This window comes from Microtus oregoni, unplaced genomic scaffold, assembly GCF_018167655.1.
Source record: "Microtus oregoni isolate MIOR12 unplaced genomic scaffold, Mior012 000001F_ref0000356, whole genome shotgun sequence".
Taxonomy (NCBI): Eukaryota; Metazoa; Chordata; class Mammalia; order Rodentia; family Cricetidae; genus Microtus; species Microtus oregoni.
The window spans coordinates 84676427-84693923 of NW_024543060.1; the positions used below are offsets into that span (position 1 = coordinate 84676427).

The following is a 17497-nucleotide window of genomic DNA, read 5'->3' on the forward strand; positions in this document are numbered from 1 at the left end:
CATTCTTTGGTCAAGGGTCATCTAGGTTTTTTTTTCCAGGTTCTGGCTATTATGAATAATGCTGCTATGAACAGAGTTGAGCAAATGTCCTTGCAGTATGAGTATGTATCCTTTGGGTACATACCCAAGAGTGGTATTGCTCGGTCTTGAGGTAGATTGATTCCCAATTTTCTGAGAAACTGCCATACTGATTTCCAAAGCAGCTATACAACTTCGTACTTCTACCAGCACCCTACATTGCTTTTTGTTGGAAGTATTTTATTGATGCCACAGAAATGAAACCTGGACATAATAAAACCAGAAGATAGTGCTTTATTCTTTAGCAGGTTCAGTATTAGCTGGAAATCAAAGATTGAAGTCCCCCCCCCCACTTATTTTTTTTTCTAGGAAATATAGACTAAGAATATATTGGGCTACACACACAACCACCCATCTTGATAGCATCCTCTTCTATTTCCTAGATTTCTAACTTTAGACATCAAATTACAGCAGCACCAAAATAACGGTTTTGCCTCTGTGGACTCTAGAGTCAGAGAATTGTGCAGGACAGAGAATGGACTGATCTCTCAGAGTTTTAGAGTCATGCAGGAATTCTAGTGGTTTTGTTTGTATAGGTTTCAGGAAGGGTGAACAGTGGAGAAAGTTGCCTGGAAATAGGGAGCCAAAAGAGCAGGACTATAGAGAGGCCAAGGCAGCATCCTAACTTCCTCCTTCCCAGGTTATGACCTTGGAAGAAGTGCCTACATCTGAGCTCTAGTCATGCATAGGACGGGGGTTAACGAAACCAACATCACCAGCCCAGCTGAGTTCACGCACTATCAAAGTGGCTCTTGCAAAGAACCAATGCCCCTGCAACAAGAAGCCCTGAGAGTAAATTGCTCAAGGCAGAGGGATCTGCTCCGTCTCAGCATTTCTGACACTGTGCACAACTCAGCTGGCGTCCCCCACATCATTCCTGTCCTCCTCGGTCCAGTTCATGTGGACTTGGTTCCCCAGTCACCACTTCCTCTCTCCACAACACTAAGATGTCCTAGTACTCCAACTACTGACTGAGTAATCACCCCCTCCCCTTGAGCTCCAGAAACGGGCCATACATCAGCATCAACCACAATAAACCAATGTGGACCCAGGGTTTGGCAGAACTGCACCTTGGACCCAGGCACAGTGAGTTTTCTCTCTTGAAATACAAGAACTCTACCATACAGATTCAGATACCCAATTACCCAAATTCACTTATCGGACTACAACCACAACTGAATAGGCCAAACGTGACTGTAGTGTTTGTGTTGTACTGGCTGGTTTTGTGTGTCCACTTAACACAAGCGAGAGTCATCAGAGGAAGGAGCCTCGGCTGAAGAAATGCCTTTTTCAGATCCAGCTGTAAGGGATTTTCTTATTTAGTCATCAATGGGGGAGGACCCAGCCCATGGTGGGTGGCGCCATATCTGGGCTGTTGATCCCAGGTTTTTTTCTACAAAAAGGTGGGAGTTGGAGAAGCCATGGGAACAAGCCAGTAAGCAGCTCCCCTGATGGTCTCTGTCATCAGCTCCAGACTCTGGGATCCTGCCCTGTGTGAGTTCCTGTCCTGACTTCCTTCAGTGATGAACAGCAATGCTGAAGTGTAAGCCAAATAAACCCTTTCCTCCCCAACTTGCTCTTTTGTCATGGTCTTTGTTGCAGCAGTAGAAACCCCGAGACACCAACTTTCTACAGAAGGCAATGGAGACTAGTTTTAAAGTTAACTATAGGGGTAGATAAATAGGTAAGACACAGGATGTTTTGAGGCATGAAACCATTGTGTATAATGCTACAACAATTAATATATGCCCTTATGTATTTGTCTAACCCCATAGAATGAAACCAAGAATATCCCTCATAGGAATGATGACTCTGGGTGATTATGATGGAACAATGCTGGTTCCTCAGCTGGTACCAAACGTACCATGCTGAGGTCTGGAGAGTTGGTTCAGTGGTTTAGAGCACTGTGGTTCTTGTCACAGAGAACTTGGGTTTGAATCCCGGCACCCACATGGTAGCTTACAGCCATCTGTAACTCCAGTTCCAGGAGATCAGACATGCCTTTCTGACCTCTGTGTGCACCAGGCACACGTACAGTGTACATATCTATGCAGGCAAAACACTCATGCATACACATTGAAAATAAAAGGTACCGCTTTGTGGAGGATGTTGATCCTGGGGAATGAGGGTGCGTAAGTAGGGGCAGGATATTCAAGAGATATCTTTACACAGCTTGATCAGTTTTCCCTTAAATCTAAAGCTGCTTTTTAAGAGTCTATTATAAATTTATTTTACATACACGTGTGTGCACATGCATGCTCTCTCTCTCTCTCTCTCTCTCTCACACACACACACACACATACAAACATACACACACTACAGACATGGGCTCTGACAAGTGTGAAAATTTAAGAAATCTAGTTCTTTTATTCAACACCAAAGCAAACATCAAGTGTTTAAAAAATAATGGCACCTGCTTTGAATTCATTGGTGACATCACCATGAGGGAAGATCTACAGAGAAATTACAATTTTCGGCAGATACGGGACTATGTAGCATTCCCACAAGACGGGAATTCTGCAGTGGAGGTTACGATCAGCAACCCTGACTGTCAGGGTTGCTGCTACGGCCCCAGCGTATCTTAAACACAGAGCACAATTAGTTGAAATATTTCTTTTAGGACAAACACAGTAGACATGCTTTAAATATACGGGAAGGGCAACATGTAGACCACCCTCAAACACGCAAGGTGTCACACCTCTTCCGGCCTCTTTCAGCAGAGAACCGAATCCACAGCCAGAAAATGGAATTTTTGCTTTATTTCTAACAAGTTACCCAGCTCCTGTCATTGACACATTTTTTTAAAGCTCTTTATTTTCGATACAAACTGGCCAATCTGATTGTTTTCTGTAATCTGTCTATTTAGACCCCTTAAAAATTACCTGCTAGCTTCACATAAACCTGTAGTCATTTCCCCAGCCCAAGGTCAAAAGTAAGGAAACATGCAAGTTAGGTTGTTAAACCACACTCATTCTTCTCAATAAGCATACGTGTTCTTCCAAAACCAAACCATTAGATCTGGATTCAACACTAAAGCAAAATAACAACACTCTCCATTCCCATACAACACAAAATAATTTGGCATGTCGAATTCAACCCCCAAGAACAAAAGTAATTAGTTGCTTGTGTGTGTGGGGGGCAAACTAGCTCCCTCAGCTCATTCCGACCTGTATTGAAGCCTGCTGTCAGAGGCAGGGCAGTTAGTACACACAGAGGGCAATCCTTCAGTAAAAAAACAAGAGTGCCAGGGTGTTAATGTGAATGACGGCAGCCGACAGGAGACCTGAACACTACTAATCCACAAACCAGGAGCTTGGGATGGGGGCTGCTGTATTCACAGTAAAAAAAAAAAAAAAAAAAAAAATCAGTGAGAGTACTTTCATTGATACGTCAATTTTTTTTTGGGGGGGGATTGTTCCAGATTAATCATATACAAAATATGAGCTCAAAAAAAAATTCAAAACCCACAGAGGGACCATTTTTCATATTTGCCATCCTTAAAGCGTTTAAGTTCTGTTTGTCCTCGGTAATCACGACACTGGTGATCGATCGTGATAATGTCACCAAAGATCCAGAGTCCAGCATCTGGAATGCCTCGCCAGTGTCCCTTAAAGGAGCTATCCCAAATAGTTCCCTCCCCCCGAGAAATACGTGAGATGTTTATTACCGACGTAAAGTGCAAAACAAGACTGGCTGACTCAATTGGGAATCAGTCCCAGTCCCAAGGTAAGTCACAGTTGTGCCATTGTCTCTAGTTGTGTATTTATACAATTCATTTCTTCAGTGTGGACGCGGTGTGTTCAAGAGAGCAAAAGCGGGGTTATAGCCCTTAAGAGAATAATGCACTGCCCGATCAAAGTCTCCTTGAACTCGGCAATCTTCCTAAAAAAATAAAACGCTTCATGAACCTTCCATAAGACCAAAGCAAGGGCGTCATCTGGGCTGGGCATACCCAGGTAAAGACAGCGATTTGAGAATTAGTTGGAGCCAATGGAATTCAATGAATTCTTTAGGAGTCCATGATGATTTGGGTGCCCCGTGTCCCCTGCCCCCACTCCATTAGTTCAGGACAGTGCCCATTTCTGACAGATTCTACCCAAAGCTCAGACTGAAGGGCGTGGAGTGTGCTGGCTCTAACTTCCCTCTCTACTCCCTCAGGGGTCTGAGAGTGTCTATCAAGAGAGTCCTGCTAGGCTGTGCAGGGGTGGGGTGTGTGCCGGCGTGAGAACAAGCCTGCTCTCCCTGGGTTCCCCTGGAGACCTAACTAAGCCTCCAAGACTGGATTCATACTGTTTCTATAAACTACTAGCAGCACTCAGAGCCACCCCAGGCCCTGACATGTTGTAGGTGCCATGGGGAAATATTGACAAACGACAATGGGGGACGCGCACGGCCCAGCTTGCTTCGAAGTGTAGACAGAGGGAGTCTGATGCCTCCAGGTAAGGGAGCAGGCCATTAAAATACAAGAATCAAGGAAGGTTATGGTTCTCTCTTTCTCCCTGCTTGGACTAGAAACCTCCATCTGTCCTGTGTGGGGACACAGTCATGGATGGGAGTGGGGCTGGGAACTCCCCCATCCCTGGTTTCCAAGTCTCTACATGATTTTTTATTACTTTTTAAAAAGCTTAACTCTGGAATCAGTTAGGGTGATGGTTAAATACTTTGTGAATTTTCTAATTATTTATTTAAAAGTTGGGTGTGGGGGGGCAAAGGCTGGAGTTCTACGAGTCCCACTCACAGAAGCCGGGCTTGTATTAAACTGCCGCACGCTTTTACGCACCCCCACCACCCCGAGAACGTCCCTAAGAACAGCCATTTGCAAGCGGTGATTTGTAGATCTTGGAGAACATCTTCTGGAAGAAAGTAAACATTTAATGGCATCTTTACACCTTTGGCAGGAGTGGTGGGAGGACCAGGACTGGCTGGCAGCATCCAGTACAACCTTCTCTCTCCTCTTTGTGCTTCATCAGTAAACGGCAGCCACCGAATGCAGCGGCTCTTGCATGTTTTCTGCTCACTGGCAGGGCATTTATCCTGTGACCTCAGAACTTGTCCTACTATGTGCCTACAAGACAGACGGCAGCAACTAAGCTTAACAATGGACCTAATTCTCGCTGCCCTTCACACCCCTAAGTGGGCCCTCCTGACTTCATCTGGGTAAAGGGCTCCCACTCGCCTGGCCACCAACTGATCAGACCAAGAGTTCGCATCCCTCTCAGGCCCCCAGGGTCTGGCCTCGGCACACATATGATGTGTGAAGTTTGATTTTGTGGTCTTCAAGAAAAATAACACCTAGCGACATGAGCGTCGTTTGTTTTCGTTCCCTGGACTCTGATCTCTGCAGACCTGAGAGCAAAGTGAATCACGAAAAGTGCATGCCATCCTCTAAGGGGATTTATCATAGCTAACCATCACCAGATTGGGCATGAGCCTCCCAGGGATGCTCGCGGCACCCCGAGCTATCAGGGCCGCAGTTGGACAAAAGCACGGGCCGAAGGCTCCGAGGGCAGGGCCCTGCTAGCCAGGTGAGATGAAATCGGGTGTGTGTTTCCCTGGGCAGAAGAGGTTAGCCCATTTGTAAATCCTAGTGTCTACTGTGTAAAGTGCGGGGCTACTGGTTAGGCAGATTTCTGCCGGAGAAGCAGCGATAAGATTTGCACGGTACAGGGACATACGCAATTGACCAATGTGAACACGGGGCACATAACAGGACGCAGCGCCACCCGTGGGCAAGTGGGATAGATCACAGAGAGACTGACTGAGCTTCCACAGACCCCACCCCTCACAACAAGAGCTCAACACTGTCGATAACTTATGCTTCCTCACTTCCCCAAGTCCTGCCATATCCTTGCTGTTTGTGGGGCTCAGAGAGCACACAGCTGCTAGCAATCACGAAGCTCAATGTGACAGAGATCCATGGGAAACACAGAGAGGCCCGTTCCTCTGGGTCGCTCTTGGTGCCAAGCGCTCAGTGAATGGGGCTCTACCTTGCCCAGCTCGCCAGGTGGGCTGGAGATCTGCTCTGATTAAGGCCGTGAGCGATGTGGGGAGAACTCTGGGGGCAGTTTTGTGTTAACCACGTACAGGGACTGCGTTGGCAGCTGCTACCGGGTTAGGAGACGCTAATTATTTACAGCACACGGCTTCAGTCCTTCTCACCATCTTTGGCACAGCCGTTCATTCAGGAATTTGGTAGTCTGCAACAGAGTTTTCTTCAAAATAAGAACTTGAGAGGATGTGAAGGCGGGAACCAGCGGCTCATCTCGGGATTATTATCCTCTCTATGGCACACAAAATATGGTCCCAGTTTTTACAAAATATTGCCAGGAGAGTCACAGCGAAGAAGGTGCCAAGGATGTGGAAGCGGCTCTTCATCATGGGCGCGACGAACTTGGCCAGGGTGGACACGCACACCAGGATGACGGTCATGAAGGCCAGAACCACGTTGATGCATTTCCCCAGCAGCACCTTGGCGTTCACGGCATCCGTCTGCAGGGTCTGCTGCTCCTGCTGATGCAATTCCAGCTTAGAGATGCGTGTCTGGCAAGTTTCCAGGGCTTCCTGCAGGCAAGAGGACAGCAAGGAATCAAATACCGTTGGAATCGCAGGCCTTGTGGGAACACACGCCCAGATGTGCTGGAAGCCCCGGCTCACAACACCTAGTGCCTAGGCGGTTTCAAGTCTCCAAACTGATGGTGAGAGACAGAGGTATGAGACAGGAATCCCAAGACCCCCTTTACCCTGTCATGGGTGGTGGACACACATATATGCACCCATAAAACATCATAAGTCAGCAGTTACGGTGATCTGCTTTTATATTTTATTTTTTTGGTGCAAGGTCTCTTGGGAAGTAGCCCAACCTGGACTTAAATTTCTAATGCTCCTGCCTCAACTTTCCCAAGTGCTGGGATCTGAGGTTAGAGTCCCACGCTATCAGACCCTGCCATTTCTATTTCGCTACACTTATATAGGAGATAAAGTGACATAAAATAAGGGCATCTGTGGGCACTCTCGGGGACAAACGGAGAAGGGGTGGAGCTGCGTCTGAACACCGCTAACTCTTAGGACAGACGCTCAAGAGCACCCATTGACTTGTCTCTTGTCCATCCATCAGCTGGCTCTACCAATACAGTGCCCAAATATCTATCTTAATCCATTTTTCTCTCACACAATCTCCATTCCAGAGTCGCCAGGACCTCTTGCTTGCCGGGCTTTGACCTGTGTGAATTTCACACCCCTGTGTTCCACAACTCACATTCCCGTAATAGCCCAAGTGACCTTTGAAAGATACACATCTCTGACACCTCTTTTCATAACATGTTCCCAAAACTTGCTTAGCCCGTGCTCGTTCATCTTCTCCTGCCTTCACACAAGGCGCTGGTCAAACTGATTACTTCCGGGTTCTGAAAATGCTGGGGGACTTTGTCCACGCAGTATATATCACTGGAAACACTTAAGCATCCCCGCTCTTCACCTGCAGATGGACCATGTATCTCAGAGGTCTCAGCAGCCCTCCCTGAGCCAGCAAGTCTCCAGCCAGCCTTCCTGCACAGCTGGGAGGCACATAGGTTGCATCTAGACAGGGGCTAAGCCCATCTTGCCCTCATCGTCCACCTCGGAACAGAGTAGTGTTGTGTGTGGCAGGGGCCATATCCTGGTAGAAGAGCCTGGCTGGCTGCCAGGACCAGGATGTCAGTTTCCAGAGGAAAGCCTGGGCCCCTGGAGAACAAAGAACCTCACGAGAGGCGGTGTGGCCTGCCCGCACCTCCACCAGCGCAGCTGCAATCATTTGCCCAATGTGCTTGTGCAGCTGGGTCCGGTCACCTTTCCGGGCATTAAGCAAGTATAATGGCTCCAACATTGATTTGCTTTTCTCCTGCTTGAATATACTCTCTGGGCCAAAGAACAGGGTTCTCCGTTACTATAGCAACTTTCATTATACTAGGCTCCCGACCAGAGGATACAACTTTTTCAGCTCTTCACATTTAAACGGAGCTGGCTGTCGGCACTAACGGGCATGTGCGGGAGGGAGGGCTTGCTTTCAGCTGTGGGGCCCAGGTTTGTTTTTTTTTTTTCCATTTTAGGCATGGCATGAAAGGGTGAGAGACCAAGACAGAGGGCTGTCATTTTCGGCTCTTTCACTCAGTTTACGGTAGAGAAGTCCACATCTCCTTAGACTAATCTTAGAATTCATCTTAGAACTGCTACTGATTTTTTTACTAAAAGAAAAATACAAGAAAATTAGGTAAGTGAATTATAAGGCCATCTGTCCACGGCACCGAGAGATAATAAGCCCCGCCGATGGCTAGGACATCCTTGGTCCAGTATTTAATTTGTTTTAGATGAAGACAGAGGAAGGGGTTTTCTTCAGTAGTTTAAACTGGATATTCAGGACTTTAAAGGGGGCAGGAGGGTCAATCACCTAAAAGAACAGCAGAAATTGTGTGGGTCTGTGGGCACCCGCCACAGGCACCAACGCAGCCCATCCCTGTTGGAAGCCCACTTACAAGAACCAAGGATATGAGCAATGAAGGGAAACGGGAGAGGTTCAATAACTAAAAGCCTTTGGGGGATGTTGCTACTCAACAGGAAGATAAAAAGGAATAGCAGCATTAACTTCTTGGCTGTTTAGTATGTGCCTGGTGAAGATTCTGGTACAATAAATATCTGATTCTATTTGATCCTCTGGACTTTTTGAAGACGAGGCATCGGAGGCACGCGGCACTGACTTGGCCAGGCTCACACAGAGACCGAGTAGTAGAGCCCGCTTTGAGCCTCCGCGACCTTTGTCATTTATCCCGAAGCTCTTTCTAGTTCTGACTAGAGACGGAGCTGGGGAACGCTGAAATGAACTCTTCTGAAGTTAGAGTTCCCTTTGGGGGACCCCCTCCCTGGATCTGACCTCCTCACTCCCGGAATAAGTTTCTTAAGAAAAACGAGAACAATGTTAACCCAAACCGTCTCCTAAGTGAGGAAACGACACGTTTAGACACCACCCCGGGATGTCCCAGGCCTGTTCGAAAGTAGGATGGCCTCGGGGCTGGCGAGATGGCTCGGTGGCTAAAAGCACTTGCTGCCCGAACTGAATTTGATTCCTGAGAACCACGGGTAGAAAGAGGAACTGACACCCCAGAGTTGTTCTGTAATCATCATACGTGTGCTGTGACACACACACACACACACACACACACACACACACACACACACAGGAGTAAACGTAATAAAATATGTTTTAAATAGAGTGACTCTATAGACGATAGCTCAGTTCCCCAGGCCAGTCAGTGGAGATGCTGAGGCTCTTCACTCAGAGAATAGCCAGTCCCCCAGGGTCCTCTGCTCTCCAGGGACAAGGTCTCCTGTCAGCTCTGAAGCCCTGCTTCCCAGAACTGTCCGAGCAGACCTCTGGCATCAGCAAACACAGCCTCCACCAGAGCAGAATACAAGGCATGCAGCCGGATTGCAGCACACGCACCGGGGAGAGACGCCATCTTCTATGCTTTGGCCTTCTCCCCTGTGGGGGGTGATTCAGGGGGCGGATGGCCTTCCTGACGCTCATATACCCACTAAAGAGAAAGTCTGAAAACGTGAGACTGAGCGAGACTCTCCCTGTTTGTTCTTGGGTTGTTTCACAGCAGCTTGGGGGCTCTGGGAGGAAGCCTCACAGTTGGCCTTTGCTTATGACATAAACTTTATGTGGATCTACTCAGCCCTTCCTGTCAACCTTCTGGGCCCTGCCTATCCTGTTCAGTCCAGCCTTCTCTGCCAGTCCTAAGGGACAACTTGCCGTGCCTTGTTCAGGTCACTGTGCCTCTTTGTGCCTTGTTCTCCAGACCTGAGAAAAGAGGCCAACAATAGAAGCGATCTCCAAGGGCTATTGAGTACATAGAAGAAGAAGGGGGGAGGAGGGGGGAGAAGGAGAAGGAGGAGGAGGAGGAGAAGGAGGAGGAGGAGGAAGAGGAGAAGAAGAAGAAGAAGGAGTAGGAGGAGGAGGAGGAGGAAGGGGAGAAGGGGGAGGAGGAGGAGGAAGAGAAGAAGAAAAAGAAGGAGGAGGAGGAGGAGGAGGAGGAGGAGGAGGAAGAGAAGAAGAAGGAGTAGGAGGGGGAGGAGGAGGAGGAGGAAGAAACCCATACAGTACTTAGGTAAACGCTGGCAGTAGAACGTTTGCCATTCTTACAACATATAAATCAATTGCTTTAAAGAAGAGACTCAAGGCTTGCTCAGAACCACAGCTGGTAAATAACAGACCTGGGACTCAAATCCCATGTTTACCCAAGAATGCCTGATGCCACCCCCACCCTCTCCTCCTACCCCAGCTAGTGGGGCGCAGCAGGACTGGATTTCAGGGGTAGCTGTACTCTGGAAGGCGGCTCTCGATCGCCCCTGGCCTACACAGGAAGCCTGAAGGCGGGGCTGCCTAACACTGGACATTTCATCACATTTTGGTGGTGTCGGAATTAGGCCAGCGATAACTACTTGCCAACTCGGTTAGGCAACAGGAGCACAGGGTAAATTATCTCAGAAACACTGTTAATACATGTCAGGAGGGCTAGAAGGTGGACGAGAAATGTCCGTGTGGAGAAGACATCTCGTTCCCCATGCACAAGGGAAATGTATCAAGTTAGTCTGCCTGATGAGTTAAAGCCAGGAAAAGAAAACCCTTCACCAAGGTTCACCCGGGAAGGGGCCCATACCTGGATGTCCCTCGAGCGTTCATAGGCCTGGTAGGCCACCTTCTCCTCTGCGCTGGCTAGCTCCTGCTTCAGGTTGGCTGTCTCGTGCTGGTGCAGCTCTGTCAGGTCGTGAAGCTGGTCCTCAAGCCTCTCATACCTTGAAAAGACAGGAGCCAAAATGAGCGCATTGTACAGGCATTCCAACAGTGTGTTCTAGAAAAATGTCTTTTTTTTTTTTTTTTGGTCTGAGGGGGACCCTGGCTTGTTTTCATTCCCCAGAGGACTGTCTTTCTGAAAGAGTATGTCTATTTCTGGGGAACACAATTTTGGTTACCCCTGAATCCCAATTCTAGAAGGAACCTGTCTCTGCAGTCTTGATTTTTTTGTTTTTTTAAGACACAGGGTTTCTCTGTATGTAACTTTGGAGTTTGTCCTGGCATTCACTCTGTAAACGAGGCTGGCCTTGAACTCACAGAGATCCACCTGCCTCTGCCTAATCTGTGCTGGGATTAAAGGCACCGCCTGGCTTGTCTCTGCAGTAGTAACTGTATATCCTCATTTCTGAGGTTTTACTGAGATCAAACTTTTATTTTAATTAATTTTTTTTTCACCCATGCCAGACCAGCACCTGGAAGAGCTGCCATGACGACAGATAGATTCTGCAAAGGATGCAGCTGCCCCTAGCGAGGAGATGGCTGTGCAGCCAGGACCGGCCATGTTTGCAGTGGCTTCTCCTTCTCCTGCCCACCAGTAACTGGGATCTCATGGTCACACAGCCCACGAGAAAAAGAATGAAGTTTTCCATTCCCGTGGTCAATCCCGCCACTTCACAGTAAACACCCTGACATGCCTTTCAGCTCTTCACTTTACGTGCTAATAAAGAACTAAACCCCAAGGGCTGGAGAGATGGCTCAGTGGTTAAGAGCACTGGCTGCTCTTCCAGAGGTCCGGGGTTCAAACCCCAGCATTCACATGGCAGCTCACAACTGTCTGTAACTTCAGTTCTAGGGGATCTGATGCCCTCTTCTGGCCTCATGGGCACTGCACATACATGGTGAAAAGATATACATTCAGGCAAAATACTCATACATACAAAATAAAAATAAATAAATCTTTAAAAAAAACTAAGTTAATCACAAATTATAGATGACTTATGGACTAGCAGATTCAAAAATCCAAAAGCGAGAGAAAGAGAGCTCCTTTCTCACATCCACCCCAGAGAAGAGGATTTGGGTCTTATCTGAAACTTTGTCCTGCCTACTTTAAAGAGGGGATAGTATCTAGGGAGGCTGTCTTAGCCTGGAATGACCGGTCCAGGCCAGTGGTAGATACTTATGTAGGTCATCTGATAGAAACTTTTTTTTAAAAGCAGGTGAAGGCTTAATTCAGATTTAATGATTATCTTCAGGTTTAGCTTCATGGGTGCTAAACGTTATCATGGTTCTAAGCAAGCCTTCTTAAGCTTCTTAGGTAACGCACCCAGTGACTGTATTGCCGGGATCACAAACAAAACACAGGACACGTGAAAGCAAAGACGGCCCAAAACTCACACAAAGTGAGTATTTGTGATTTGGGATAAGACATGCGTCCAAAACACACTCTATCTCAAACTATCTAGATGAAATTAAGGTCAATGCACTCTCAGCCAGCTGTGGCTTGAAACACAGTTCTTGTGCAATGAACATGCTGAAATCAAAGATACAGATGTACAATTAAAAAATGGTTTCAGGGCTGGTGAGACGTCTCAGTGGTACAGCACACACTTAAGATACACGAGGCCCTGGGTTCAAATCTTGGCATCACAATCAAGTTTCATGAGAAAGAGAAAAGAGCCACATTCTAAAGTATGACATAAAGTTACACATCAAGTGTAAAACAGTGTGTAAATTAGATTTACAACTTAACTGTTACAGTATTAACAAACATTCACAATCTATTTCATATTCTTAGATGTTAGCCCATTTTGACTGAGGTACTTTGGGAGGATCTTTTCATGAGCAAAATGGGGCAAATAATCTCATATTTGATTATCTACACTCTTTATTAAGAAGCAGTGTACATATAAATGCCAGCCTACAAAACACATACTTTCACAAGCAGATGAGAGACCCCAAAAGGTTTGGATTAATTTCAAGATGGTGTTGGAGAGCCTCTCATTCACAGTAAAATGTTTGTGCACGCATACGTGTGTGTGTGTGTGTGTGTGTGTGTACATTTTTATATCTGTGCTGTGGGTGTGTATAGAGGCCAGAGGTTGAAGCCAGGTGTTTTCCTTAGTTGTTCTTGACTTTATTTGCTGAGATCGGGCCTCTCACTGAACCTGGCTAGGCTGGCCAGCCAGCAAGTTCCAGGAATCTGTCTGTCTCTACGGCCTGCAGTGCTGGGGTTACAGACCTGCGCTGTCTGTGCTGTCTCTATGTGCCCACTCTTGCCCAGTGCTGGGGTTACAGACCTGCGCTGTCTGCCTGTCTCTACAGCCCCCAGTGCTGGGGTTACAGACCTGCACTGCCAAGTTCACTTTCTACATGGGTGCCACCTATCTGGACTTACGTCTTCACTCTCACATGGCAAGCAAAGCCATTTACCCACTGAACCACCCCTCCAATCCGTGCAAGGCTAAAACATAAGTTTAGTGAACAAAATACGGATATTTGAAACTGACACACCAAATGAAAACCTACCTCATTGTCCACTGAAACAGATTCACTTGACTGGCATTACGGAGGGAATCAAGTCTCTAGCGCAATTAAGACCATCACAGATGCCTGATGAATCAATGTCTTAATATGCACGTGAGTCACAGCTTGGCTGATGGTGTTTTAAGAGACCCACACATATAATGTCTTCCTCTAACTGTCAGCCATGAGCCAGAAATTATGGAACTTAAGAGTTATGAAGGATGGAAAGGATTATCAATTTTTAAATGTCTCTGCACCCACATCTCTATTTATTGCAAACACATTCATTAGCGCACGACTTTGAAGCAGACAGCCTCCCTGGCTAGTAACTCACGTTTGTGAAAGGAATCCCAATGGAACACTCTGAGCTACGTACCTGTATCTCTCCTCTTGCAGAGTCTGAGAGATGAAGCCATACTCTCTCTTAAACTGCACCTTCAACGCCTCAATGTCCTCTGCCAGCTGGGTTTGAGTGTCTTTGATCTCCCTCAGCGCCTCTAGGATCATGGCCAGCTTCCCCTGGCTGTCCAGTGTGCTGGCCCCACCGGGACCGAAGGACTGGTTCCCATTGCTGTCTGCCGAGCCTGACGTGCCGCTAGAACACTCATCGTCACTGCCGTACTTGGGTTTGTTCACGATGGTAGCGCTGCCTCCATAGGCCCTGGTGCTGGCCTCGGGCCTGAACTCCTCCAGGGAATTTTTCAAGTGAGCGATGTTGTCCGCACTGCCAAACTTATTCCGGATCAAGTTGGCAAACTCTCTGGACTTATTGAAGACAAACACGGGGGGCGTGAGGGATACCCCCGGCATGCTCGACTTACTGCTTTCCAGGCAGTGGGGAGCAGTTCGAGATTTCACGTGGGCATCCTTCAGGGAGTGGTGTATCTCCTTCAGGCTGTCCTTAGAAATCTCCTTTGAGCTGCGAGAGGCCCCGTTCTGTTCAATCTCCCTCAGCTTTCTGTGGTACTGCTCCAACTTCTTCTGCAGCTGGGCAATCGAGTGGGCCGACTTCTGGTTCTTCTTTTCGAAGACCTGCTTGATCCGCCCGGCCTGCTGCTTGTCCGCGCTGCTGACGAGTTTTAGGTACTCGGCAACGTTTCCATCGCGGGATGTCTGCTCGATTTTGATCTGCTCCGTCACCTTTAGGATCTTTTGTTTCAGGCTGTCGGCGCTGAGTTTGACCTTGTGGAAGTCCAGGATACCATCTGGGACGTCAAAGTTGAGGTTGGTGTCTGAGCCCCCTCGGCGGATGTTCAGCGGGAGGCTGAGGGTATTCATGTCATGGCGTTCTACCTGAAGGAACAGGGGAGAAACACATTGACACCTGAAGCAGAGGCGGCATTCCGTGTGACAGAACTGGTTCACACACACATGGCACACACGTGAAGTCCTAGACTGTCCAAGTGCTTGTGCCGCAGGATGGACACTCCGTGCTACCCTCCCAAGCTTCCAAAGGTAGGTCAGCCCAATCCCTTCCTCAGTTTCGGTGTGCTGTACAAAGCTTAGATGTGAAGCCCCACCTCCAGTGTATCTGATTTGCCATCTGTATGTGGTAGCTGTCGGTTTCCAGGGTAGAAAACCCATGTATGTGGGAGGCTTGCTCCTCACAGTGTACTTAACTACGGGCAAGGCTTCTAATTCAGAACCCAGTCATTTAGCCAGACGGGAAAAAAGAAAGAAGAAGAAGAACAACAACAACAACAAAAAACTTAAGCAGATACATCCATCAAGAAAATTATTTTTCTAATAGAACCACTAAGCCAATGTGACAGAACTGAATGGTGCATGATTAACTTTGATAACTGAATAATATACCAGCATCTCTATATGGGGACAAATAACTCCAAAGTACAACCCCAGCGATTAAAACAAGTGAGCAGATGATGATAGTATAGCAGCTCTCAACCTTCCTAAGGCTGCGGCCCTTTAACACAGTTCCTCACGTCGTGGTGACTCACAACCATAAAATTATTTTGTTGCTGCCTCGTAACTGCAATTTTGCTACTGTTATGGATCCTAATATAAATATCTGCTAAGAAGGCTGTCTCATATGCGACCCCCAGGCTGAGAAGCACTGTGATAACACAAAGCTAACATGGCATTGCTTTTACACTCGAAGGCTGTCCAGACAAAGACTATGAAGGAGCACTGGGCACCTTGGTCGGGGTTAGATGTTTGTGGTCTAAGAGGGAAGGTCGAAACCAGACAGTGCGCTAAGTTTGCTGATGTTCCCGTAGGGATTATCTTGTTTGATCATTATTACCAAGGATCATGCGAAAGCCACACACACACACACACACACACACACACACACACACACACACGTAGAAACCGAGTGCTGTAGAGCCAGGGTTTGCATCCAAGCTGCCTCAAACCTTATTACTCTGATACTGTCCTCAGAGGACGAAAAACAAGCCACTGCAGAGTCTGAACAGAAACTCCAATCATAGTATCTAAACAGGAACATCTCAGATGTTGCATTAATATCCCCGTGATAAGAATAATATCTTGATGGTACCCAACAGGAGGTAAGGCAATAGCTGGCGGAAGTTACCCCTGCCCACACTGTGAAGGGACCAGTAAGCTAGTAGCAAAAGGTTAGTAAGGAGTTAAACAGGCAGACCTCACAGTGTCTGTTTCAACACTGAGTATGAAATCTTTGCCACCATCCCAAATCCTGCCCAGTGCCTTATCAGGAGGAAGCGATTCTGCCAACAGGCAAAGGTGAGCAGGGAGGCCTCCTACAAAACCTGCACAAGTTTGCTAGTGTTCTTTCTCTCTTGACCTCTCTTCCTACACACGGTTGCCATGAAACGGACCCTTTCACGTTGCTTCCTCTGGTGGAAAGAGGATCATAAAGGATCACGCCAGTCAGGCTGGAAGGACGTGAATGCCAAACCACTGTAGGACTCGAAAACAAGATGCTTGTAAGAAGTGGACAGAGGAACTGTGGCTTTGGTTAGTTAGGAAGGAGTGTCAGGTACCCAGCCATCCTCGGGTCTCAGAAGGGTGGTCACAGCGAGCTCACAGAAGCTGTGTAACCGTGGCTCATAACTGAATTGGAACAGCCAAGGGTCCACAAGAGAACAACAAAAACACACTGAACCTAGACACACAGGGCAATTCATGGGGCTGTGCAGCCATGAGGCCGGGAAGTGAATTTTGCAGGAGATAACAGACTGATTGTAACCTCCTCAGACCTCCCAATCGAAACCACATCCCCCCACCCCCCCACCCCCGTCGGTGCGAGGCCCCAGCTCACCTTTCAAACCTCGGTTGCTTTGGAAGGGTGCCATTTATCCTAAGGGAGCCAATCGGCAGTGAGTGGAGAATATGAGCATCCTACAGACTTTCTCACAGCGTCTGCTACTCATCTTCTTCTTATCAAGATCCTACTGTGCTTCTGACAGCCCCTCAGATGCCTCTTTCCCCAAGCTTCCTCAGTGCTGGTAGAAGCCGTTTCTTTCTGCGAGCCTTCTTATTGCCCTTTTATCGCGTGGTCCTACTTAATCCTGTCCTTATTGCTCATCCCTGTACTTTAACCACCAGCCATCGGCCGGAGGGTGAAACTGGAGAGATGATGTCACAGCTGTACCCAGCCTTGGCCAGCACTTCCTTTATTCACAAAGGGTTGTCAACAACTGATCAGCTAAAGGTGACATCATTCTCTATTTCAAGGCGTCTACACCGAAGTCATTCAAGACATCGATTCATAGAATAAAAAACACAGCCTCAGGTGTTCTGGCCATGCAGCCCTGGCAATTCCAGGTAGAGCCAAGTACCCAGATTGTTCCAGACAGATTCAACTAAAAAGAAACCTGAGTAGCCCTGAGCGACGATATACGCAAATCCAAATGAGGACTTCCAGCCTTTGAACAAAGTATAACTTCCTTCCAGTCTTTAAATGACGTATAACTTACACCCGGGAAAGATGCTGGTATGTAAAGTACGACGAACATTGACAATGTGAACATGCTGTGCCCTGCAACCGCATTGAGTTTAAAGCAGAGAAGAAGCACTTCCAGGCCCTGTCAACCACAGCTACATGGTTTTTCCCTCCAGGGTAATCCA

The 17497-nt window shown here is 47.6% G+C and overlaps 1 protein-coding gene across 7 annotated transcripts in view; it reads right to left on the bottom strand.

Annotated features, from left to right (window-relative positions):
• Window positions 1–2425: 2425 nt before the first annotated feature.
• Tmcc3 (transmembrane and coiled-coil domain family 3) overlaps window positions 2426–17497 on the bottom strand; it is a 152263-nt gene continuing 137191 nt past the window's right edge. For 5 of the 7 annotated variants that reach the window (XM_041667427.1, XM_041667418.1, XM_041667465.1 and 2 more), the window contains exons 2-4: window positions 13803–14719; window positions 10770–10905; window positions 2426–6639 (exon numbers count right to left, since the gene is read on the bottom strand). In XM_041667427.1, the coding sequence (XP_041523361.1) occupies window positions 6337–6639; window positions 10770–10905; window positions 13803–14719 (1356 nt within the window). In that variant the 3' untranslated portion in view covers window positions 2426–6336. Of the gene's footprint in view, window positions 6640–10769; window positions 10906–13802; window positions 14720–16688; window positions 16944–17497 lie in introns of those variants that run through there. The other 2 variants (XM_041667435.1, XM_041667474.1) reach the window with 2 other exon arrangements.